Source organism: Melitaea cinxia, chromosome 5 (assembly GCF_905220565.1).
Source record: "Melitaea cinxia chromosome 5, ilMelCinx1.1, whole genome shotgun sequence".
Classification (NCBI taxonomy): domain Eukaryota; kingdom Metazoa; phylum Arthropoda; class Insecta; order Lepidoptera; family Nymphalidae; genus Melitaea; species Melitaea cinxia.
In genome coordinates, this window is record NC_059398.1 from 15701694 (window position 1) to 15726595 (window position 24902).

The 24902-nt window shown below is 33.6% G+C and overlaps 3 protein-coding genes across 3 annotated transcripts in view; 1 reads left to right on the top strand and 2 right to left on the bottom strand.

The window, feature by feature from the left end:
* Nucleotides 1-277: 277 nt before the first annotated feature.
* Nucleotides 278-3219, bottom strand: LOC123654076 (X-box-binding protein 1). Its single transcript, XM_045590036.1, has 4 exons — nucleotides 2827-3219; nucleotides 2202-2442; nucleotides 1683-1852; nucleotides 278-1052 (listed from the first exon to the last, which is right to left on the bottom strand). The coding sequence occupies exons 1-4, from the start codon at nucleotides 2973-2975 to the stop codon at nucleotides 959-961; spliced, it is 654 nt and encodes a 217-aa protein (XP_045445992.1). The 5' UTR covers nucleotides 2976-3219; the 3' UTR covers nucleotides 278-958.
* A 2878-nt stretch (nucleotides 3220-6097) lies between these two features.
* Nucleotides 6098-8210, top strand: LOC123654077 (COP9 signalosome complex subunit 5). The gene is made up of 6 exons (XM_045590037.1): nucleotides 6098-6358; nucleotides 6430-6533; nucleotides 6618-6748; nucleotides 7104-7298; nucleotides 7380-7647; nucleotides 7905-8210. Exons 1-6 carry the CDS (start codon nucleotides 6204-6206, stop codon nucleotides 8096-8098), a joined length of 1047 nt encoding a protein of 348 aa, XP_045445993.1. The 5' UTR covers nucleotides 6098-6203; the 3' UTR covers nucleotides 8099-8210.
* A 4074-nt stretch (nucleotides 8211-12284) lies between these two features.
* The window catches only part of LOC123653709 (AP-1 complex subunit gamma-1), a 36260-nt gene continuing 23642 nt past the window's right edge, over nucleotides 12285-24902 (bottom strand). Inside the window, exons 8-20 of the mRNA XM_045589701.1 lie at nucleotides 23843-23938; nucleotides 23155-23481; nucleotides 21887-22105; nucleotides 20689-20847; nucleotides 19883-19970; nucleotides 19109-19256; nucleotides 18222-18308; nucleotides 17514-17655; nucleotides 16774-16872; nucleotides 15736-15886; nucleotides 15038-15186; nucleotides 13258-13350; nucleotides 12285-12897 (exon numbers count right to left, since the gene is read on the bottom strand). Coding sequence (XP_045445657.1) covers nucleotides 12796-12897; nucleotides 13258-13350; nucleotides 15038-15186; nucleotides 15736-15886; nucleotides 16774-16872; nucleotides 17514-17655; nucleotides 18222-18308; nucleotides 19109-19256; nucleotides 19883-19970; nucleotides 20689-20847; nucleotides 21887-22105; nucleotides 23155-23481; nucleotides 23843-23938 — 1860 coding nt within the window. The 3' untranslated portion in view covers nucleotides 12285-12795. The remainder of the gene's footprint in view (nucleotides 12898-13257; nucleotides 13351-15037; nucleotides 15187-15735; nucleotides 15887-16773; nucleotides 16873-17513; nucleotides 17656-18221; nucleotides 18309-19108; nucleotides 19257-19882; nucleotides 19971-20688; nucleotides 20848-21886; nucleotides 22106-23154; nucleotides 23482-23842; nucleotides 23939-24902) is intronic.

The window sequence follows — 24902 nt, forward strand, 5'->3', positions numbered from 1 at the left end:
ATTTATTAAAATGTAATTATTTAATTATTTAAATGTAATTGTACTAACATTACATTATAAGCATCATTGTTACTAACACTATATGGGCTAGTCCCGAAATAAAGATTATTATTATTATTATTATTAATCAATGTATAAAAATCGTTTTTTCTTTTTTAAGCTATGGTTATATATATTATTGTACTTTACAACTGTTTACTAACTTATTTCATCAAATACTGAATGTATTTATATAATGATTTAGTAGTAATTTTTTTTTGTCAATAAAACAACAAAATTCACAAGATAGTATTTATTATTTACAATACTCATAGACATCCCTAAGCAGACACTACTTAATCACAATCTATTCTTTATAACTTACTTTAACATAAATATAATATATTAAAACATTAACTTAATTTGTCTTTTATTTATCTTAAAGTACATTTAAACTTAAACCAATAATTTGTAAAGAATCTTTCTTAACTAGTCAGTCTTTTGGTGAGAAAATAGATAATTTTCTCCTAAGCTAGTCCTGGAAACAATTCCGAGAAAGATTCACACCAAAAATCTGACAAGTCCAATGATTCTGGTTCACTGAGAGGCGACGACAAGGATTCATAGCCCAAGTCCGAGCTAATGCTTGTATGTGAAGGTGAAACTCCAAGGAGATTCTCTTCATTTGAATTTGGAGATAACGTCATTGGAGACAATAATTTCATGTCACTTTCAACTGTGATGTCCGAACAATTATTCGTTAAAGTATTAAAGTCTGTGTCAACAGTTATCGCTGACATATCTTCCACGACTTGGTCTTCACAAGGTACTTCTATCGTTATACAATCGTTAGCTTCATAGCTTGCGTAGAACATATCACCCTTGTCGCCATCTTCCTTGATTTGTACTGTTTCTGTAGGGTAGGGATGTGCATATGAGTGTTGTGCTAATATTCTGTCAACATCGTGTTTTAATGTGTCTAGGATTCCACTTTTACAGGGTTCCAGTTGCTTTGTTGTGGTCCCCACCATTTTAGTTCCTTCAGGGCAGACTCGATTGCCCCTGAATTTGACCTATTAGAAAAAAAAATCGTTTAGTCAAATATGTCGATATTATTTGCTGTTGGACTAATAGTTAATTATTACAAATTTAATAAAGGTAAAAAAAAGCAGAAATTATTAGTAGGAAAATATAAATTATACAACAGCATTGGTGTAGCAAGAGGGCGGGAGGGAGAGGGGAGGCATGTCGCCCCAGGCGCTACTCGCAAAGAGGCCCCAAATGGTCAACAAAACAAAAAATTGCTAAGCATATTATAAGGTTTTCGAATGGGTGCGGGCACTAAAAAGGTATTGTGCTCTGAGCGCGAGTTAAGATCGCTACACCACTGTACAACAGAAGTTTATATTAATTACATCGTGCAAGCTGGCAATGTCAAACAACAAAAGGACAAAAATGTTTATACCTCATTTGCATGACTTGTTTTTGTACAGTTATGATACATAGTGGTTATTAATAAAAACATGAATATGAGTTTTAATTGCTTGATTACCTTTTTTAGTTCTCCAAATTGTTTAATTACACAACACATGAAATATACATGAAAATACATACATACAAATTCTATATAATTTCTTATAGGATAGGATATGCATGTATGAATATGAATGATGCAATACTTAATAATCAAATCATAATCTTACATCTTCAGCCTCTGCTGCAGTGTTTTCATCAAATTCTTTGAGAAGTGAGTCGGCAAGTTCGTGTAGGGTGTCAAGGTATTCTTGAGAGTCGAGGTGGGCGAGGAGGTCTGTGAGAGGAGACACATCGCCAGCAGCAAGCGCGCCGCGCGGATCGCCGTCGGGTGCCCCTCCTGGGCAAACATACAAATTTTATTATTATTTGGTCATTTTGTGTCCAAATAAAATACATCCTTAATACCCTTTACAAAAATAATTATTCAAATCAAAGTTTGGTTAAAATTTACCTAAATCTTTACCCTAAATTTGTATATTGAGACATTTTAAATCAATCAATATTAAATATTGCAGTTTTAACTGTAACCTTTCTGTTTTTAGGATATTTTATCTAGACTATAATAGAGAAAAGACAGGGTCTTTATTCAGTAATAAAGCTTTTTCACACAGTGCTTCTGATTAATATGATAAATTAGTATGTAATAGTGTAAACATGAAATAAACAGTACAAAACAACTGCCAAACCTTCTGCTGAGGTTGAGACTCTGCTGGTCTCGGGGCTCCCTCGACGGTCCGCGCCGCGGCTTCGCTGCGTAGCGCTGCGTTCTCGCTAAGCAAACGCTCGTTCATTGCTTTCAACGTCTGCACTTCTCCAACTAATCTTTCGTTCATATCCATGCACTGCTTGATCCTGGCCTCCATTTCATCCATTTTCGCCTTCTTCCGATCTCTCGATGTCTGAGCGGCTACACGGTTCTTCAGCTTCCTGGATGATGTAATTATTGGTTAATTTATCTTAAGCATTGGTATTTTTTTTTTTCAATTTTACATTGTATTTAATTTATTAAACATATAATATTGTTTACATTTGTAAGTCTACATGTTTACACTGATATTTGCAATACATTTAGATTTCAAGAGATACTATAAAATAAAAAATAGTATCGATCGATCAATGACGTAATTTGTAACTAAGTTGTAATAAACATTTTTATAATTATATCATCATTTTTTGCCATTCCTTATACATAATATGATCAAAGATTACAGCATCATGACGCCTATTTCTAGAAAAACCCGGTGACACGCAAGCAAAACACTTGATACAGGACGGTGAATGTTTAACACTATGAAACAAGCAATGACTCACTTTCTTTGCATCTTCTCTTCCCATGTCAGATGGTCCAGTCTCCTTTTTCTGGACGGTGGATTTGGAGCCACGTCAACCACGACTTTGGACTCCATATCATCCACCGCCAGATAAGTATTAGGAACGGTGATAATAATTGGTGCACTCATTATGTCACAGTTGTTACCACAATAAAATACCACTCCAAACTTGCATCAGTTTCTTGGATTAACTATAGCATATTCATAAAACTTTCACACATTAGCTAGAAAAAAACTTCTATGATATCGTTTCGTCCGTACACAATAACCGCTTGCGTCGTTCATACTCGAGCTCTTGTCAAGTAATAATGCGTTTTTGTAGTTCTCGAAAACGCGTACGTGCTGCTTTCTGATTGGCGTTCCTATCTCGTAGGCGTATACGATAGCGGAAAAATATTAGATTTTAGAGAAGGATAGCTATATGGAAATTTTGTGCAGATGTGTGAAATTTAAGCGTAAAAAATGACGTAAGTTTCTATTCTATTGAGTTCTTAGATAAGTTGAGACATGATTGAGACATACTTGACTCGTTATGGAACCCATAACTGTTATGATACAATGACTTTTGGAAAGTTACCGACTGTTGACACTATCATTAGACGATAATTTAAATTGTATTTTCTACTATTATAAAAAAACTTTTTACTAATTTTAGATTGCTAATAACTATTTGTATAATTTTAGTAGTTTTTTTTTTTTAATTAAGGCCAAACAAACAGTTGTATAGTCGATAAAAATAAACAATTATTGTAACCTTGTATTCTTATGTCCATGTTATATCAGGTTTTATGAGATTTTTTACATAGGGCACGTTCACCCGAATTAGTTTAAAATTAAAGTACTTTAAGACACAAATAGACGAAAATTCAAAGCGCTACAGCTACACGAGCGCCTAGACCTCAAAGAGCAACACGGAGGGGAGTAGCCATGTACAGGCGTTCCCCTCTGTCAAGGTATAAGGCCAAATGGCCATATGCGCACAATAAAACTAGTTGCAGCCGCACTGATCACTAGACTAAATCAAGTTGTGCGATTGAATCAACGTCCTTCAAAAAATGCCAAATTGTTCTGTTTTTTGCTGCAAAAAAAGATCTACCACGTTAAATTTACTAAAACATGGCGTTACTTTTCATACGTAAGTATTTTTTAATCACATTATTACTTGTATACTTCTTTTAAACCTTTTTTAAACTTAAAAATTACAAATATTATCGTTCGTGTTGACTCGATTTGTTTACCAATACAGGCCGCTCGCTCTCATACAATATGCGGATCGGTCGAGCGACTGATCGGAGTCTATTTCCGAGAAGTCACTGTCGCCGAGCGATAGTGTTGTCACTGGTTTGTTTGTAAATGGTTATCGATAAAAACGGCAAAGGCAAAAGAGGAGACAGACATTTTTGAGATTTTGATTTATTTAAAATATAATATTTCTAGCTTTTTTTAATAAACATAGTTATATAATAAAATTGCATTAAATTAAATATAATACACGTATTATGAGTATTAATACATTTTACTAGAATTACTTAATGTGAACTTCGACCATAATGTTTTATATAAAAATTTGGCAGGTTTTCTAAAAATCCAAATTTAAGGGATACATGGAAAAAAAATTGTAATAACAGATTAACCTGGACGCCCACAAAAAATAGTGTAATTTGTTCAGATCATATCAATACCACTAACTTTCAAGTGTTGGCGAACAATAGAAGGATTAGTCGAGGGCACCAAACCAACACTAACGCCAAACTGTTTTTGTCCCGTAAGTTTTTTTTTTTGTCTAATGTACAAGGTAATCAAGATATGGTTCACCTTAGTCATAATAGTGAAATGAAGCTTAGATTTATCAACTTTGAAAATTAACAATGTCCATCCTTTCAGAGTCATCAACAAATCATTTAATCTAGCAGATGATAAGCTATCATCTTATGGTGCCATTAGTGCTACGTTCCCTATTCCCGATTCGTTGATATCACCGTGTACATCAAAATGTATGTTAACTTTAAATCGTTTATTGTAGACTGGTATTGTTTGGCACAACAACGTTGCACCAACCGTATTGTGACATAATTGTAATAGTTAGACATATGCTGTCTCGACACTTTTGAACCGACTTCCAAAAAGGGAGGAGGTTCTCAATTCGACTGTATTTTTTATGTATGTTACTTCAGAACTTTTGATTTAATAGAAAGCTGATGTTTATCATGTGGTCGCGTTCAAATTTCATCGAGATCTGATAATAACTATTTGAGTAACCTTTGATAACGCGTATATATTACGTAAATTGTATTACTTGTCGATGTAATTGAAGTCAGTTTTTTTTTTCGTTTGCGAGCAAATACAATTATTGTAGATAATGATGTGTTGTACAAAGTCTTACATTATATATTTCTATTATCATTAGTTTTTGCAGCGCACGCAATGTAAGGAATTTTTTAGGTTATTCTTTTATCCCTTGGGTTACATTATTGAAGTTTTAGTAAGGATCCCTAATATTTTTGAAAATATAGTATGTATAGTACCTATGTCGCTCAAGGATAGTGTAGCTTCTTAACGGTGAAATAATTTTTTGAATCGGTCCATTAGTTTCGGAGCCTATTCAATGCTAACAAACAAACAATCAAATCTTTACTCTTTATAATCGTTTATTTTACAAGAAGATGTTTGATTTGTAGTATATAATAAATTAAGTCTATTTTTATAATAACATCTTAGATTTGTATCACTTTAAAAACCTTATTTCTCTAACTGAGTACTTGAATTTATCGATAATGCATATCGACAGTTGTTACAACCACGGCTGTAAGTAACTTGTCAGTGTAGTTGCGGCGTGTCATTATACTGTAATGACACAGAATGTATCTATGTGTGTGTGAAAAATGTAAGTGTGATTTTAATTTATTATATGTGATTTTCGTAGTGACAGACGATTATTTTTGTGTGGGAATTAGATAAAGTGTGCATGTGTGTAATTTCTCCCCGCAAAAAATGACAGACAGTTTTGTATTGGTAACAAACGCAATGGCTACTCCCCACCGTGTTGCTCTATGAGCGGTCCCTGTTAAAGATTCGAATGTCGATTTTCAAGGGTGAAATATCGATTCACTTAATCGACTTAGTAAAACATATCGATTTAAAAAATCGATTTATTTGGTCCGTAAAATCGATTCTTCACTTAATCGATTTTTAATCGCCATGCCTAATAATAAAATAAATGAAGTAGGCAACTTTGGATATATGTGTCAATGTGTGAAATTGTCAATTGTAACAATTTCTTGATACAGTGTTATAGTGTATTTGATTCGTTCATTAATTTAAACATAAAAGTGCATAAAAGCAAATAAAAATAATAGAATGGCTTCAACTAGTGCCGATGCCCAATCATCGATAGCCCAAAAAACATGGGTAATGGCTAACAATATAGAAACTGTATCCAGTGTTGACGACATTTATCGTTACGACAAAAAACAACAACAAGATATTTTAGCAGCGAAACCATGGGAAAAAGAGTGTGTATACATTATAAGAGACGTAATATAAAATTTAATTATTCTAAAATAATATTTGTTTTTTTTTCTAGTCCACATTTTTTCAAAGACATTAAAATATCAGCCCTGGCTTTGTTGAAAATGGTTATGCACGCCCGATCTGGTGGTACTTTAGAAGTCATGGGACTCCTTTTAGGTAAAATATTATTTATGGGTGTATATAATCTTTGTTTTTTTTTGTTTTTTCGTTCTTACTATAGTTTTATATTTTTTCTAATAGGTAAGGTAGATGCAAACACTATGATTGTGATGGACTCCTTCGCCTTGCCTGTAGAAGGAACAGAGACCAGAGTTAATGCACAAGCACAGGCTTATGAGTATATGACAGCTTATATTGAAGCAGCAAAGCAGGTGGGTAAAATTTTAATGATAACAGGTATATTGTAACCTATCAATTTAGCTAGTTTCCTCCATAATTTACATAATCTCATACCTGACACGGGCCGAATGTTGCACAATGGACAGTTGCGATGCCGACATGCCATAAATTAAAGAAGAAGAAGAAGAACTATCAGTTTAAAAATACTCAAGCTCTTTGTATTTTCTTAATTTTTTTATAAACTGCTGGCGGTTTTATTATGCCTTGTAAATGATAACTAAATAATGAAATAGATATTTAAGAGTAAAAATATTTTTGATTTTCTATTTCCTTTTATACGATAATTTTTTTGCTGTTGAGTTGTAATGTAGTTTTTTTTTATTTCAGGTTGGTAGACATGAGAATGCAATTGGCTGGTATCACAGTCACCCTGGCTATGGTTGCTGGTTATCGGGTATTGATGTGTCCACACAGATGCTCAACCAGAATTTCCAGGAACCTTTCGTTGCCATTGTCATTGATCCTACAAGAACAATCTCAGCAGGAAAAGTTTGTTTGGGTGCTTTTAGAACTTATCCTAAGGTTAGCAATTTGTTATAACGAATTTTTTTTTTCCATTTAATTTGTTGTGAAAAGATGCTAATATAGTTTTTTCATATGAAGGGTTACAAACCAGCCAATGAAGAACCATCGGAGTATCAAACCATTCCACTCAATAAAATAGAGGACTTTGGTGTCCATTGCAAACAATACTACTCTTTAGAAGTATCATACTTCAAATCTTCTTTAGACAGAAGGCTCCTTGACAGTCTTTGGAACAAGTACTGGGTGAACACGCTGAGTAGTTCAAGCTTAATTACAAATGCTGATTATACAACTGGGCAGATATTTGATCTTTCTGACAAGCTCGAGCAGAGTGAAGTTTGTTTGGGTAAGACTACTTGTAGGGTACTATGTTCTAATGCCCAATCTGATTTAAAATTAAAAAAAAAAAATGTTCTTGGACAGTATTAGTAAATAGTATCATTAAAGTTGAATTTATTTGTCATTGAATATCATAGATTAATTTAGGTTTTTTTTAATGTTATAGATTCAAGTATGTCATTTATGCAAACAAAAAGTATTATATAAAAAGCTCAAATAAATTTGTAATTCTTTAAGTAACACAATATTATTCCACTATTTTAGGCCGTGGAGGTTTTATTGTCGCCGGTACTGATCCACACGAGAAACGAACAGAAGACAAACTAGGAAAGGCAACAAAAGATGCATGCAAGACAACAATTGAAGTTATTCATGGACTGATGGCACAAATGATTAAGGATAGACTTTTTAACAGTGTTAGTGGCAGACCAGCGCCTGCTACACCTATGATTGAATGAAATTTGATTTTTAAAATATTTATGTAACATCTAACTGTATGTAGCCCAGTCACATGAAACATAAATCTTCTGAAATTTTAAGTGTAAAAAATAAATCTTTTGAAAATGTAAATTGTTATACTTATTTCAATTATAAATAATTGTTTTTGCTGGCAAACGAAAAAAAAAACCGACTTCAATTACATCGACTAGTAATACAACGTAGGTAGACGAAAAAATAGTCAAGTAAATACGCATTATCAAAGAGTACTCCAAAACTTGATCTCGATGAAATTTAAATGTGGCCACATGATAAACATCGGCTTTCGATTAAATTAAAAATCATCAAAATCGGTACACCCAGTAAAAAGTTATGCGAATTTGCGAGATTTTCCCTAGATTTCTCTGGGATCCCATCATCAGATCCTGGTTTCCTTATCATGGTACCACACTTCAGATATCTCCTTTTCAACACAAAAATGATCAAAATCGGTTCATAAACGACGATTCAAAGTAGTTTTTGTTATGAGTAGAAAATTTCATTCATTATTTTAAATATATTATCTTTAATATTTTATATATATATATAAATGAATGAAAGTCTTATATTATAGAATCGTAAACTATGCATGAACATATCATGATATATATCATATCTTCTGCAAAGTGTTGAGCATGAGCCCACAAAGGTTTATGAGTTGATGTGACCAAAAATAAATAAAAAAAAGCGTAGCAACGGGCGCAGGGTACAGCTAGTTACTTATATATAAATGCAAATTAGTTTGTCATGTTCACTTTTATTAGTTTGTGGACATTATACCTGGATATACTAGTACTGAAGTTATAAGTTTTCAAAATAAACTAAAAGAAAAATTTTGCCGAAGAAATTTTCCATCAGAATATAATAAAAAGTTTGGAATTATTATGCATTTTTTTAATAATGATTAAAAAAAGTTTATTGGTTTTTTAGAAAAGTGTAATAAGAAGTAAATAATTTTTTTACTGGTTGTTTTAAAAATATTCATTTTCAAGAATGTCAATAAGATGGTGTTTGTGGATCATTATGTATACGCATATTTGAAATTTTGTGTCATGTAGGTACATTGACGAATAGAAACAGTCCCAACCTACTTTCAACTACTTTTCACTGAGCTCACGTAATTAAAGGTGTCCCCGTTAGGCGCACGAGGGTAAAATTCTTAAGGATGAAACGGCAACGTTTTCTCAATGGCGGAGGAACGGAAATCTAGCTTTAGATTTGTATAAATATAAATAAGACTGAAAATTAGTTTGCCAAAAAAGTTTCACTTCTGACATGTGTACATAGTTACATACTTTGTACGCACGCACTTTTTTATATTTAACTAGCTTGCCTGGCGCACTTCGTATCGCCTTTTATTTATATCGAAATAAAAACGTGACGCGTAATTTATATATATTAAGATTTAGAATATAAAATTTAAGAATCACCTTGTGGAAATAATAACACTTACATTAAGATAGAAAACTTCCTTAGTAGTGTGAAACGGTTTTTAAAACTTTTGCTTTTGTAAAAGAAAGAAAATAAAACATAACAATTGATTATATAAACATTCTCAAATATTTATTAACCAATTTACATAAAATCATTATCATTATGTACATCTTTCATAGCTTTAGTTATACATAAAATCATAACATTTCACGTCGTGGAGGGCCTTCTATTCAACCAGATACTATAAAACAAGCACCAAATTGCGATATCGTTTGCCAAGCTCTTTACTTACTTTATAGAAAGGACCGTGATGTGCTCATGATATTAAGCAAAATTTATAATTGTACGTTTTAATTAAGACTCGTCCACACTTGCACTGCGAAGATCTGTTATTACAAAATATTTGCTAGAATTACAATTTCTAGTTTGTTTATTTTATAGTGATAAGTTCAGAATGTAAAACAAAGTTCAATGTTTATTTAGGAAGCCTAGCAGTAAAGGCTATAAAATATCACACCTTATGAAGTATAGGCTGTAAAATGCTATGTCAAGACTCATAAAAACGGAGCAGTCATCTTCAAAATGAGCGAAAACTAGATTAAGTAATGTGACTTGTAGATATGCAGATACTGAAAAGCTCAATGCTTGAGTAAATTAATGTCATTTAAAATGAGAACAAAGTCAGATCACATTAAAACGGGCAAGCGTAAACGATCAGTTGGATATATTTTCAAATTTATTAGATTGCTATTAATATATATATTTATTTATTAAACAAAACATGCGTGTTAATAACATAAAATTGATGTAAAATATTTAAAACACTAAGTCACTAAACGTTAACGTCCCATATGATGAAAATTGAGAATACATTGCGGGCCAATCAACTCGATAAGAGTAATATTCACTTATATACATGTCACTCAATAAAATATTCTCGATAACTTAGAAGGAACGATACTATATCTAATAAAAAAAAAACATTCAAAATCAATGAACATTAAAGCTCTAATAATAATTAAACACAGTGAAATATAAATCTCAAAATAACTTCATCTAAAATGCAAGAACATGGTTCAATAGTGCTTAAATAAACTAGTTATTTAAATAATAACTTAACCGTTAATATAATAGGGATCGATTATTTTCCTTCAACAGTCCCAGAGGGACGCGATCTGGCAGGCGACCTCTTTCAAATACAAATATTATTACAAGATGACTACATTTTATTTTACAAGACTTCGTAAAATTTAGAATATACTAATGTATCACACATTACATAATAATGATAATTTATATTAATTTTATTAAGTACATATCCACGCTTTCCATTCTTGTACATCTCACTATACATCATAATTTACATCGATAGAATTTTATGTACAGTACGAGACGGGAAGGATGACCAACACTTTGCCCAAACCATTGTTTTACTTGATAAAAATATTGGTTATAAAATTTTAATAGTAAACTGGGATTATTGTAATACTGAAACAATAATGATGCCAGTCCACAGGTACATTACCTTAAATAATTAATATATTGTTTTTTATTAAAACAAAGTAAGAAGGGAAAATGTTTTGTTTATAGTTTTATAAGACCACCATTCAACTCCATCATCAGACAATTTTATGGTACAATAAGATTGCATTGCAACTGATTTTATATAAATTTGATAAATATTAGTTCGATAGTAATATTTCTGTGTTGCAAGTAAAGCAAGCAAAGAAAAAGCTATATTAGCATACATAGTAAGTATTTACTGTGGATTGGCAGCTGGAGCTGAATGTACTTCTTTATAACAGTATAATTCTTTTGAAACGGAAATATAAATAACGGCAAATCGATATGTAAACAGTTTATATTTAAAAATAATTTTAAAAATTATATTCATAAAGAAACATCACGATGGTTTCACGCGTCCAAAGACTTGGGCCCTCATAACAAATATAAGACAAAGAAATCTTTCAATATCTATCTAAAAGTGGAATGTTAACGAATCTCTAAAATGTGATGGCTAATGTAAATTTTCACAGACTATCGAGTAAAGATGGACATTCACAATAAGACCGTCGCATCGGACCGAAATAAATTAGTCATTTGTTTTTTACCGTAGAATTTGAGGCTTAAAAAATATTACTTGAAGCAATAGTCTATGCGACAACCTTATCGTGTATGGACCCTTTGAATCAGTACTTAGAATAGTTTCGACAGCTTACTAATTTTGCAAAAATAACCAAAGCTGCCATCTAGTATTCAAGATTTTTTTTACAACCATTTTGCGCCTGTTTTAAATATTTATATGCGACACTTTACCGCCGTAGTCAACCTTTGGAGCCCTGTTCAAGTTATAATATTTAAAATATACAAAATTACACTTTTTATTGCCATTGGAATGAATATTTTATTTCCAATATTTTATCCCACTTTTTAGGTTGATGCAACACATTTTATCTTGAAAAATATTCGATTACTCCTATTTTTTTTTTATACTAATATTGCTACTTTTTCCATCAATGAATATATTTGATATAATGAGGAATACATACAAATGCTTTTCAAATTAAAGAAATTATGACATGTAAAATTTTATTTTTTAATAACAAAAGTTCCAAGGTGTAACTTCAATTAATTTTACTCATTTAAACCGGAAATAAGTGGTACTAACCAGTATCAGACTGTTACGGTACAATGAACGTATTGTTAGTTCTGGATGACATCATATGTCTAGTGTTATATTTTTTTTATTATTTTTTTTTAATAAAATCCCTAAAAAGTAAATAATATGGTTCATGACTGATAATGTGACACAATTTTATTTTTTAGACACCAGAACAGTTTGTAGTTCTAATTAGTTACATAAGATTTTTCTACAATTCAGCATTTCGCGATACTCGCGCAATCATCGCATAATTGAATGCTTTATAACATTAAAATATCTATCATTTGCTAATTACCAAAAATATTTTTATGGTGAAGTTAATGTTAAATTTAATTCAATATTAGCAACAGATTCTGCTATTACCGAAAATTGATTTGCTTAACTGACCTCTTTTTGCACTTTGACAGCAAAAATTGCACAATTATTGTTCAATAAAGTTGAAAGGGATGACTAACCGGTTGGATAGAGGTTTTTGACTATTTATACATCACCCAAAAGTGGGATTAAATATCATTATGTTGAATAGTTAACGGTGTCCACTAATGGTCTGTAAAGCCAGTTTCTCTCGGTGTGGGGCCCGCGTCAGTTGAACAAGTCGGGCGGGAAGTTGTTGACCTCTGCCTGTTCTAATACGGGATTGCCATCAATGTTGTACGATACTCTTATCCGTAGTCTGAGAGGAGTCTGTAAAGTAAACACTGAGTTATTTTATTGCATTATTATGTATAGTATTGGCCTGTTCTTGACAGCTATCTATCTATCTTTGATTTTGCTTTGACTAGAGATATAAATTCAGGTATGAACTCCATATAGATAATGTCAGAAATATATTGCTATACAATATGCCATAACTAGCACTTTACGATAATATATGGAGTTTGACAAAGACATTTAACGTGTGGTAATGAACAATTTATGTAATCATGTTATTTGATTCATTGACCAACAACAGATTTAGATTTTGCACAAATAACAACTTTTCTTATTTTTATCTCTTAATATTGATTACTCATCAATTTTTATAAAGTTAAACAATATAAATACCTTGGATGGATTGGTAATTTTGAGTATCTGCGTGATCTCTCCTTGTGGGGTGAGTACTGTTCCCGACGGAGACATCATGTCCAATCGGAAAGTCTGTAAAAATAATCAAATCCTATTACTGTTGCAATTAAACATATGTGTGTTAATTGTATATAATAAATGTTTACTAATTTTATCTACTTAAATAATAAGTTTTATATTGTAAGGAATTAATTAGTATGAACCTTACTTTTAGTTGAGATGTTTACCAAACAAAAACAAAAAGAAATTATTGGCACAAGAAAACTCGTCTTTTTTTTAGTAAGATATATGTCAATGGGTATGCTGGAATGGGTACACCTTGGAAGTTAAAAAGCCAACTGATGGCGGGATAACCATCAAACTGCTGACTTTAAAATACACAGGCTGAAGAGGGGCAGTAGCGTCTTCGGTGTGACGAAGCCAGCCCTGCGGTCACCAACCCGCCTGCCCAGCATGGTGACTATGGGCAACACACATGAGTTCACGCCATTTTTGGCACAAACTTGTGGAGGCCTATGTCCAACAGTGGACTATATTAGGCTAAAGTATAGTGTACGTGCAATGGGTATGCATACAGTTATTCAGGATGTATGATAATATTTAGTAATTTGTAATGAGTAACAGCATGACAAAAAAATTAATGTATGTCTAACTCTAAATGCGGAACATCATAAATTGATTCATCATCAATTCTACAATCAACCTATGTGTTTGTGTGTGTGTATCTGTTTACATATGTGATAGACATGTATAGTTCGCGTCATGTAAAAAGAACGCTGGCCTTGAAGCTGTGGTCTATTTGGTGGTATGGGGTAGGGGCCGGGCGTATTTATCACGTGTCGCATGCTTGCCGGTGTGCTATTGGTTGGACAGTTCGACGTCGACTCTAAATACTATCGCGCACAAAAGTTTTAAATTACGAAATAGTTTTACATAGAGAAGTGAGAAAAATTATTTATTACATATAATTCGAGTCATGTAAAAAGAACGCTGACTGTCAAAATGCACAAAAACGATTTACAGTGTTGCCAACTCTTGAAAAAACTTTTTCTTACTGTCCATTTTTTGGAACAATCTTATTTGTTAACTGTCCACTGTCAATCGTAATTCACGTTTTTTCCGCCTTTATCAATCACTTTCACAACACATTAGCATACGGATAATTGTAAAACTGCATTTACTATTTATTTCACTAAAAAACAAATATCAATTTATCATTTTAAACACATAAAAACTATTAAAATAGGAATATCGAGAGTACAGATAATTAATATTTTTGAATACGACATTTCAATAACTAAAAAAAAAGGTTATTGCTTTTGTTTAAAAAAAATGTAATTTTGTAAAGTGATAATTATTATACTTATTTAGTCCGAATTATTCGCACTGGTATTTCTAGTATTTTTGAATATACCTACCAATAACCATTACAAAGCCGCGAGTGAAAGCCTAATTAAAAAATAAAACAGTAGTACTTTTGTGCGCGAGTATACCCATGCGCAAATGGACCCCCTCGAGTTTCTTTCAGCGTTCTTTTTACATGACGTGAAGTATACCCGGGGGCATAGATGTCTTGAACATAATATATGAGTTTGTGTGTGTTTACATATATGTCAGGCACGTATCCGAGGCACAGAGGTCAGGAAACTATATGTTGGTGTGTGTATGTATTTACATGTGTCAGACACGTACCCGAGGCACAGAGGTCAGGAACCTATATGTTGGTCTGTGTATGTATTTACATGTGTCAGACACGTACCCGGGGCACGGCGGCCTGGAAGAGGAAGTCGGTGAGCGTGCTGGGCGATGACGAGCGAGCCCGCATGGTCAGAGTGGCGGTGTCCCCACCACGCACGGCGCCAAACTCCACTAGTAGGCCGTTACGTTCCAATGCACGGACAACTGTCTCTGTAAAATCATCACATACACCAAGTTATCAATCACTTTAGTGGACCACCAACTGTCTCTGTAGGGCAGATATACTGGGTCAGTATTCATACTACCATTGCTTAGGTAAGAGATAGTTTAACTATCAATATGAGAAAAGTGAAAAAACTTTTAGATATTGGTTTGAATTAATTAAATGGTATTATATTAATTATATATTTTTAATGATATATTTTAGAATTTTAATCATAAAAAAATGAAAAAGCATCAAAAAAGTTTTTAAAGTTTATGTTAATACATAAGCGTGGCAGTATACTAATCCTTCACTATCTGTTCATTCAGCTAGCAATGAGCTGCTATAAAGAATAAGGGCTTACGTTAAGTTTTACTCTCAATAAATTTCAGGACTTCTTTCGGTTTCAATGTCAGAATTTTTTAGAACTGTCAAAAAATTTTAAAGTGATCATGTAAAATTTAATTCAACTACTTCTACTTTGACTAATTACATAATTATGAATACTAATATAAAAAAAAAAAAAAAAGAGCAAGTCTACAAAATTAATATCAAACCTTGTGGCTGTACAACCGGCTGCGCAGGCGCAAACAGTCCGTCGAGCAGAAGCGACGGTGACGTCACATTGTTGTTGGCGACGCTCACAGCGGTGGGCGTGGCCACTGCGGGTGCGCTTAGATCTAGACCGCTTAGTAGGTCTAGTATATCCTGGAATTAATTTATTATTTTTATTATTTTATTAAATATGATATTATATTTTATTTTTATTTAATAGGTTTACCTACAGTTATTTACATTAATATAACTTAAAAATAATTACAATTATTACAAAATTAAATGTAATAACTAGTTACAGGTAAACACCACATGTATAATAATAAAGACATTACATAAGAATTACACAATCAGCTAAATTAAATTACTAAAAATATTCAAAGCTAGAAAAGAAAAAAAAGTTGTCCTTTGACGGATATTCAAAACTAGAAAAGAAAAAAAAAGTAAATATCCTACACTGAAATTAAAGTTTTTATATAAATCCTTTCATCCTGTGTTTCTATATACAACGATTCATCCTGTTATATCCCACTACTGGGCCTAGGCCTCTTTCTCCATATAGGAGAAGGTTCTTAAATAGAGAATTTAAAGTGTTGACACTAGTACAACTAATGGTGTTTATAGTAGTTTATTTGGGATGCTTAGCTCAAGACCGCTAAGTAGGTCTAGTACATCCATATGTAACATAGAAGATTATTTTTATTCTATTATTTCAACTTCATTTAAAATATTACAGTTAAATAGTATGTTAAGCCGTCGGTCCCGGTTGTTATCATTTACACCTAATAGCGATCGTTACTCATAGTAGCGAATATATCCACCAACCCGCATTGGAGCAGCATGGCGGATTAAGCTCTGATCCTTTTCCTACATGGGGAAAGAGGCCTATGCCCAGTAGTGGGATATTACGATGGGAAGCGGTAAAATATTATCTTATTATTTTAATAAATATGTCAAAATACCAAATTATATTTTATGGTATGAATTTGAATAATTTTACCAACACACTCTGACTACATAATCAAAATACGAATACTTACATTAGTGTTAGTTTTATTATTCGTGGGTGCGACTGGAGCATGTTCTACGTCGCCGTTTGATAGAGGTTCTGAACCAATAATCAAATCTAATAGTGCGTCCTGAAATAAAAAAGAACGATATTAAGAAAGTTACAAAAAAAAAAAAAACCATAATATGGTTTTATAAGTCAATCACATCAGCACAATAAGTTATATAGAGACAGTGTTAACAGTTACATCGTCTGGATCTTCTTAGATTTCTGTGGATGGACATTTTCAAATATATAAATACTAAGTCAGGTTCAAGTCTGGTCAGTCCGAGTCTGGGTGTAATATAAATTTTTATTTATTTATTTATATATGTATTATTTATAAACATTTTTGAATATCATATCAAAAATTGACCACTCCAGCGGGGTTCGAACCCGCGTCTCCGACTGACCGTGTCGGCGCTCTAGCCAATTAAGCTATGAAACGATGTATCCGCTAGAGCGAAATTTTTGATATGATGACTTTTATTTTCGGTTCAAGCGATGTATTATTTATGTTTATCGGAAAAAATAATATGTAGCCACCAGTACCAGTCGGCTGTTACCTATAACACAAGCATTAAGTTGCTTACTTTAGGAACAGACGACCGTGTGTGTTGTGTAAAAAAAAAAAAAAAGTGTATGTGTGTGTGTGCCCACGTGTTATATGTGTGCGTGTATGCGAGTACTGTGCCTTGTGTGCCCTTTCTAAACGTGTCACGTGTGTCTCACCTGCTCGGGCGGCGAGTGCGTGTCGTCGGCGTGCGCAGAGGCCGGCGCCTCGTCCGGCTCGCTGTCGTCACGGTCCGTGTTCGCGGCCGCCTCCATGGGCGGCATGCGCTCCAGTAGCGCGGGCCGTAGGTGAGCGTACTGCCTGTAATAGTGTGTCGTTAAATATATCGAGAAAGGAAATCATTGAGACAGAGGTTATCGCGACGCCACTGTAAAAAGAAGACCACCTGGCTGGGAAGGACCTGACAGTGGGAAGATCCAATCAGGCGAATGAAACTTCAAAGATTATAGGACCCTGGTCCATCGGGCCAAAATAATGTGATCCCGGAGGCAACATGCCCCGGTAAAGAAAGCAAGGGTAGGAGGTCAACCTCAAGGCCTGTACCTAGACAGGCTTTCAGGTCTGTCAGGACGATCACAGACAAATCGGGACAATATTACTTATATTAGTGTTTACTATCACTGCTCCACTACAAGACACTCAAGACAGTGTAATGTAACACAATATGTAATCTTCATAAGCAAACGGAAAATCTAACACAAACTTGTTCGAGTTAGGGTTAAATTAATACATTAAAATCAACAAATGTTTAGCTTTCTTTAAATAATATTATTAGACCTTAGCATCGTTAGTATAAATACTTATTTCTATATGGATTAAATTATCTATGAAGTTAAATGTTTAACAAATCAAAAATCATTTCTTACTTATAAAGTTGAGAAAGTTCCACTCCTCTCTGCTGCAACTCGATGTGGATATGAGAACCAAATGTGTCGATTATCACCCGGATTTTACTGAAAATTTAGTATTTTTATTATTTATTTAAAAAAATCACTCAATACACGGGGTTAAATTTATTGCAGTAGTTTATTTAAAATTGTGATACCATAATATCCTATACCTCGGCTTCTATAGGGAAGTACCTCGACCTTACAGAAGATCACAGCTAAATAATATTGCTTTCAAGCAGTGTTGTGTTCTTGTTGGTGAGCAAGATGACTAGAGCTCCTGGGGGAAATATAGGGTCGGTAATGCGCTTGCGATGCTACGGTAATCGTTTACCACCAGGTGAGCCGAGTTATATAAAAAAAAGCTAAAAACAATAATTATATTTAGACTTGATTAAGAATGAATAAACAACTATGTCATAATTTTTGAAGATAGCAGAATATGATCAAATACGTAGGAAAGATTTTATATATTATATAAAGTATCAATACAAATAATTAAATATATTAAATATAATATATATTATTTAAACACGTAGGTTGTAGTAACAAAAATTAAAAAATACTAACTGAGGTAGGGCACAGCAGGAATTTCTTGCTCAAAATATGGAGCAGCCCGACTGGGGTAGTACCTCGACCTTACAGAAGATCACAGCAAAATAATACTGTTTTCAAGCAGTATTGTCTTCCCATTGGCGAGTAAGGTGACCAAAGTTCCCGAGGGGGGATTAGGGATTGGGTCGGCAACGCGCTTGCGATGCTTCTGGTGTTGCAGGCGTCTATAAGCTACGGTAATCTCTTACCATCAGGTGAGCCGTATGCTTGTTTGTCGACCTAGTGGTATAAAAAAATATATGAAAACTTACTCTTGACTTGGTCTCGTAGTGAACCTTGTTGACAACTTTGCCAATGAGAGCAGCAGATATTCCTTAGTAGTAATTGAGAGCTGTGTAGACCATAACAACTTCTGGTATATATCTATCACGTATTCCTCGGTCGGACGAGTGAAGTCATCTGAAATTGATAGTATAATGAAATCAAATCCAAAATTAAAAATTATTTTATTCAAAACGCTTCAAAAGCACCCTCGAATCGTTACTTTACAAATAAAAACCTTAAAAGTGATTATTATTTTTAAAAGCGAAGCCACCACTGATTTGGAATGTAAATTCTGAACAGAAAATCGGAAAGAAACCGCAGTTACTCTTTTAAAAATCTATACTATTATTATAAAGCTGAAGAGTAGTTAGTTAGTTTGTTTGTTTGTACGCGCTTATCTCAGAAACTACTGTCCCGATTTAAAAAATTCTTTCAATGTTAGTTAGCCCATTTATCGATGAAGGCTATATATCATCACGCTAAGACTTAATAGGAGCGGAGCTCCAATGAAAAATGTTTCAAAATCGGGGGTTTCTTTTTCCTTTTGAGAGCTTCCGATGCGTGCGCTGCGTAAATAGTTAAAGTTTCGCTAAAATCATTTATGACAAAATTGTCCCTATTTCACTCGGACGAAGTCGCGGGCAGATGCTAGTAATATATAAACTGTGTACAAAATTATTATTAATATCTTCCATGAAATACAGAGTCACTAATAACATGAAGTACATTTGGTACACCATTAAAAAATATGAAATACTCACCAACACCATCATCATCCACCATCGATATAGCGTTACTGGCTTCTGACACCAACATATCTCCGTATTCTCCGATGGTCCATGCTGCCACCTAATAATAATATTGATGGATCATATTTTGGCCGATTTTACAAAAGGAACAACGGAAATGACATATCGCTTGCTTCATCCTGTAATATATCACTGCTGGACATGGGCTTCTTTCCCCATGTAGGAAAAGAATCAGAGCTTAATCCACTACGCTGCTCTAATACGGGTTGGCGGATTCGATCGCTATCAGATGTATATGATAACAACCGGGATCGATGGCTTATCGTGTTCTCCAAGGCACGGTGGGGAGACCCACAAAAACTGCAACAAACACCCAGACGACGGCAAACATCTGTATGGCCAATACAAATCTTTTCATGTGCGAGGACGGAGACCCACAAGGACTCACAACCAGACCAGAAATAAATATTTATATAAACACTCCAAGCGGGAATTGAACTCGCGACCGTGTTTAGGCGCCACCGACACGGCAGACGCCCCATTACACCAGAGCGGTCGTCAAATAGCATGGCGTCAGAATGACATGTGATAAATAAGAATTATTATTTAAAAAAAAAATACTTTATCCTAGCAGGCTTCAAACTACTTTTGAATCATCAATTTTAACAAATTAATAATACTCGTTTTTAACAAATTAAATGTAATTAATGTAGTTACCACCGGTTCGGAATATATGTACGGGTATGTGTGTGGGTGTGAGTTTGTGTGCGTTTCTGTCGTGTGAGCGTGTACGCGTGTGGCTCTCCGTCCCCTCCCACCTGCACGAGCGGCTGCCTCTCGGTAGCGTCGGCGGAGACGGCCGAGCGCTCCAGCGAAGTCCACAGCCTCATGGCGGCGTAGGCCTGGCGCTCGCCCGGCGCCGCCGACACGATCTGCAGCGTGCTCGACACCGTGTCGTCGCGGAGGTAGTTGCCGGCCTGCCAACAAGCACACCGATCTTGATGATACTGTAGAAGCCTGCAACAGCCGTTGGGCTGTCTTCTTCAGGCAGGCCTCTTTCATTGGAGAAGAAGGATCGGAGCTTAATCAACCCAGGTGCTCGATAGCGGATTGGTGAATATATTCCCTACTGTGCTGTGTGTTCCCTACTGTACTCAAATGGACGCAATTACCAAGCCACCTGACCACAAAACTATCACTGTGTAGTTTAAGTTATTCTCTTAATAGTTCATTATATATACTTTATTGCACTTAAAAACAGAATACTTATACAGAAAATTACATGTATAGTTAGTTGATGGCAAAGGTGGACTTATCCCTAGAAGAGATCTCTTCTAGTCAACCAATGGTCATGAGAGAGAGTGTCATATAGCGGGCTTAATAATTCATTTGAATTTTATAGTTTGTGTTATTAAAAAATAATAAACATAAAATTTCAAGATGTCTGATGAGAAAAAGGGAGAAAGCGAATACATCAATTTAAAAGTACTAAGACAGGATAGCTAGTGTCTAATTCAAATAAATAAAGATAATAATAAGTATAACATTGCAGGCGTATATAGGTTACGGTATCCGCTTACCTATTACCTACCAGTACGCAACTGTTTACCGTAGCCTATAAGTATAGATGAATGAAAGACCAGGAGCATCGCAAGCGCGTTGGCGAACCTACCCCCTCCACAGGAGCTATATTTACCTTACTCACAACAGAACACAACATTACTTGGGAGCATTATTATTTGGCTGCGATCTTCTGTAAGGTTGAGTTACGTCAACAGTCGAACTGCTCCAGATTTCGTGAATGATATATACTGCCATGCCCTACTAGTAGTTAAATTATTTTGTTAAAAAGAAATGTATTATATTTTTACAGCTGATAGATATTATTATTATTACTCTATTTCCATTTTCATATAACAAATTATTTTTCCTCCAGACAAATCTACATTTACACTGGATATACCAATTTAAGTAAAAATAAGAACATTATCCCCTTATGTATTCAATTTCCCTCACCTTCAAGAGAACCTGGAACAACGTATCCAGGTGCCACTTGCTAGACGGAGCGTATCTCTCCGCAGCTAACACCATAGCACTGGAGCAGTGCGCCTTGAACTCAGGGTCCGAACGCTCCAGGAAAGCGAGTAGTTCCTTCATCATGGCGCGGATGTTCTGACTGTTGATCAGAGCGAAAGACAGTTCCATGGCTCGACGTCTTATCGATACGTCGGGATCCTGTAATGATTGGTTTTATATGAATTTGTGCAAAGTTTTCAAGTATATATTGTTAAATAACTTTTGCTTAAATACAAATGTGGCAAAGAGAGATAAAACGTCTGTTCTTGGCTTGAAACTAGTGAATGATTTTAGTTACCATAGCGAAGCAACATTACTCTAGATTCAAAGCAGCAGAATAACAGTCAAAACTCTTTTTAAGTTACTGAAACTATGTAGGATAAAAATTGTAAAAAATGTTTAATAACAATTTTTTCATCAAAACATCATTAAAAAAATCTAGTTTTTTATTCGGAGACCTTTGACAATTTAATGTCAATTAGGCTTAGTTTTGTGAAATTTAAGTACTAAATTATTATTAGAAATATTCCATAATTATGTGAAACTCAAAATTATTTGATCGACAGTCGAGTCACATACAGTAATCAAAAACTTTCAGTTAATAATAATGTTTATCAATATTAACGGCGATAAAAAAAATATTAAGACAAGATACATACAGACTCAACTAACTATTCATCTAAGTCAGGTATCAAGTAGGTTTGACACTTCGTGTTTAATGGGACAAAACGAAATTAAATACAATTATCGATTATAAATCACAATTGGTCCTGATTAAATTTACGTCTGATATAGGCATAGTGTCACCTGAGATCAATTTATAAAATCAGCATTCGCATTCAGCCTGTATCATCCCATGGCTGGCCATAGGCCTCTCTCTCCATGTAGAAGAAGGATTAGAGCTTAATCCACCACGCTGCTCCACGGGACTTTAACTGGCAGATAGCTGATGTAATAAGGAGTAGCTTAGGCTACTTTTATTTAAAGAAATTTATCTATTTTGTAACTGCGAACTGAATAAATTTTTTTTAATTCCACGCTGACGAAGTCGCGGGAACATAGTGTAAGTATAGTGTAAGATTTGGTAATATTAATAACCATTCGCATATGTTTTATCTATATGGCCTATATTGATAATTATTTGTCAACACAGGTCAAAATACCTTGACAAAAACTGTCCAGATGTTACAAAAATAATCATATCATACCTTCAAACACTCCAAAATCGTAGTCCTATGTCTTTGTACCGCTGATGTATCAACATGCACGGTCCTCAGCAGAGTATTCAAAGCAACATATCTGATGTTCTTATCATTGTTGAGTAGGAAACGTCCCAGGATATTGATAGCCAGGACCCGGAGACTACTTTCAGACTTAATATCCATAATTGAAAGTACTGTCTCATATAATATGGTGTTGCCAACGTTCTTGCTTGTTTCTGTATTGGTGGCCACTTGGGCTAGTATGTCGTTCATTGCTTCGGATGCCTCGGCATCGTTTTTACCAAGTATTCTGAGCAGACGAAGGATTTTCACCTGGAAATTAACGTTATTGGTAAATAATTCGTTAATTTAGTTTAAAATTGTGTATAATATAATTTATATAGATTATTTTGTGTAATTTTTTTACGTATCTTAGTTTCACGAAACTTTGTATGTATGCAGTTTGAGACAATTCATAGACTACTTAAGTGCAGATTGTTTTATAATTTATATTAAAATTCTACCAATCCAGAATACAGGCATGGCATATAATGGTTACTTAATAACTTGAGGAAAACAATCTATAATATCACAAATGACGTTTTTTTTCATATTACAAAGGTATGTATTATGACAAATGATTTTACTTATGCTAGTATTCAACATTTAATTCAATAATTAGAAATATTTTCACCTGTAGGAAAGGATCTGAAACACCACTGACGTCATGTTCCGGCGAATATCCGGCCAAGATAAGATTCTTCAATATTCTCACCAAATTTGGTACAATCTAAAACACAAAAAATACATTAAATACCAAATAGTTTCGCTCACTTATTACCCATTTGCACACATAGACGAGGAAAGCTTTACATGTGTATAATTTTACACAACGATATATCAGGCATATACTAAATACTGATAAAAAACTCAATTATATAAAATAATATAACAACATTACAAAGGCAATTACATCGAATATAAACAAAATCAAGAGAAAAATAAACTATATTTTACATAATAAATCCTTCAAAAACTATCCCTGGCTATAATTTTTAGTCACATAAGTGCATATCAACCGTGATTTAAAAACTATTTTGAAATTCGATCGAATGGTAATCATACGTGTAGTTAGTAAGTGAATGATGATAATTTAATATTTTACTCATATATCTACACTTTGAAATCATCTATTGCTAATAGTTAATGTACTTTGAATATAATTCAACGATGAGAGTTCACATGTAGAAATAGTCGTATGAATTATGAAAAGGTAATCTTAAGAGTGGATGAAACTAGTATTGTAATTACTGCCACCTGTATAAATACTGAGTAATAAGCGAATAGCCTTTCAGTCCATTAATATTAATTTATTTATATAAAATTTCTAACTGCATTTTATATTCCAATAATTTTAAGACGCAACGAATACGTTTTAAAAGTATTTTTTTAAGAAATATGTGTTTCTTAATATTCATTGATGAATGTTGTAGGTTGTATTTTGGACGACTATACATATATATATTCAGATTATAAATAGGAATGACTTGTTTGCTTGATAGCTGATATTAATATTTCAGCATTGCTGAATCGATTTTAATAAGCATTTTATTGTTAGAAAGTTATTATTCGTGATTATACATAAGTAATATGACATCATAGTATGATAGAGCCAGTATATAAAATAGTTAACCAAAATTAAAAAGGATTATTAACTATAAAAACGATAATATTCTTTATATGTTTAATTGTTT

What these genes read in the sequence shown, in the direction of transcription:
- LOC123654076 (XM_045590036.1), bottom strand. Translation starts at nt 2,975, where the DNA reads ATGAGTGCACCAATTATTATCACCGTTCCTAATACTTATCTGGCGGTG. An exon ending in GAAGAGAAGATGCAAAGAAA is followed by an intron (nt 2,443 to 2,826) that starts GTGAGTCATTGC and finishes TACATCATCCAG; the next exon opens with GAAGCTGAAGAACCGTGTAG. An exon ending in CTGCAGCAGAGGCTGAAGAT is followed by an intron (nt 1,053 to 1,682) that starts GTAAGATTATGA and finishes TTTTTCTAATAG; the next exon opens with GTCAAATTCAGGGGCAATCG.
- LOC123654077 (XM_045590037.1), top strand. Translation starts at nt 6,204, where the DNA reads ATGGCTTCAACTAGTGCCGATGCCCAATCATCGATAGCCCAAAAAACA. An exon ending in ATATTGAAGCAGCAAAGCAG is followed by an intron (nt 6,749 to 7,103) that starts GTGGGTAAAATT and finishes TTTTTATTTCAG; the next exon opens with GTTGGTAGACATGAGAATGC. An exon ending in CTTTTAGAACTTATCCTAAG is followed by an intron (nt 7,299 to 7,379) that starts GTTAGCAATTTG and finishes TTTCATATGAAG; the next exon opens with GGTTACAAACCAGCCAATGA.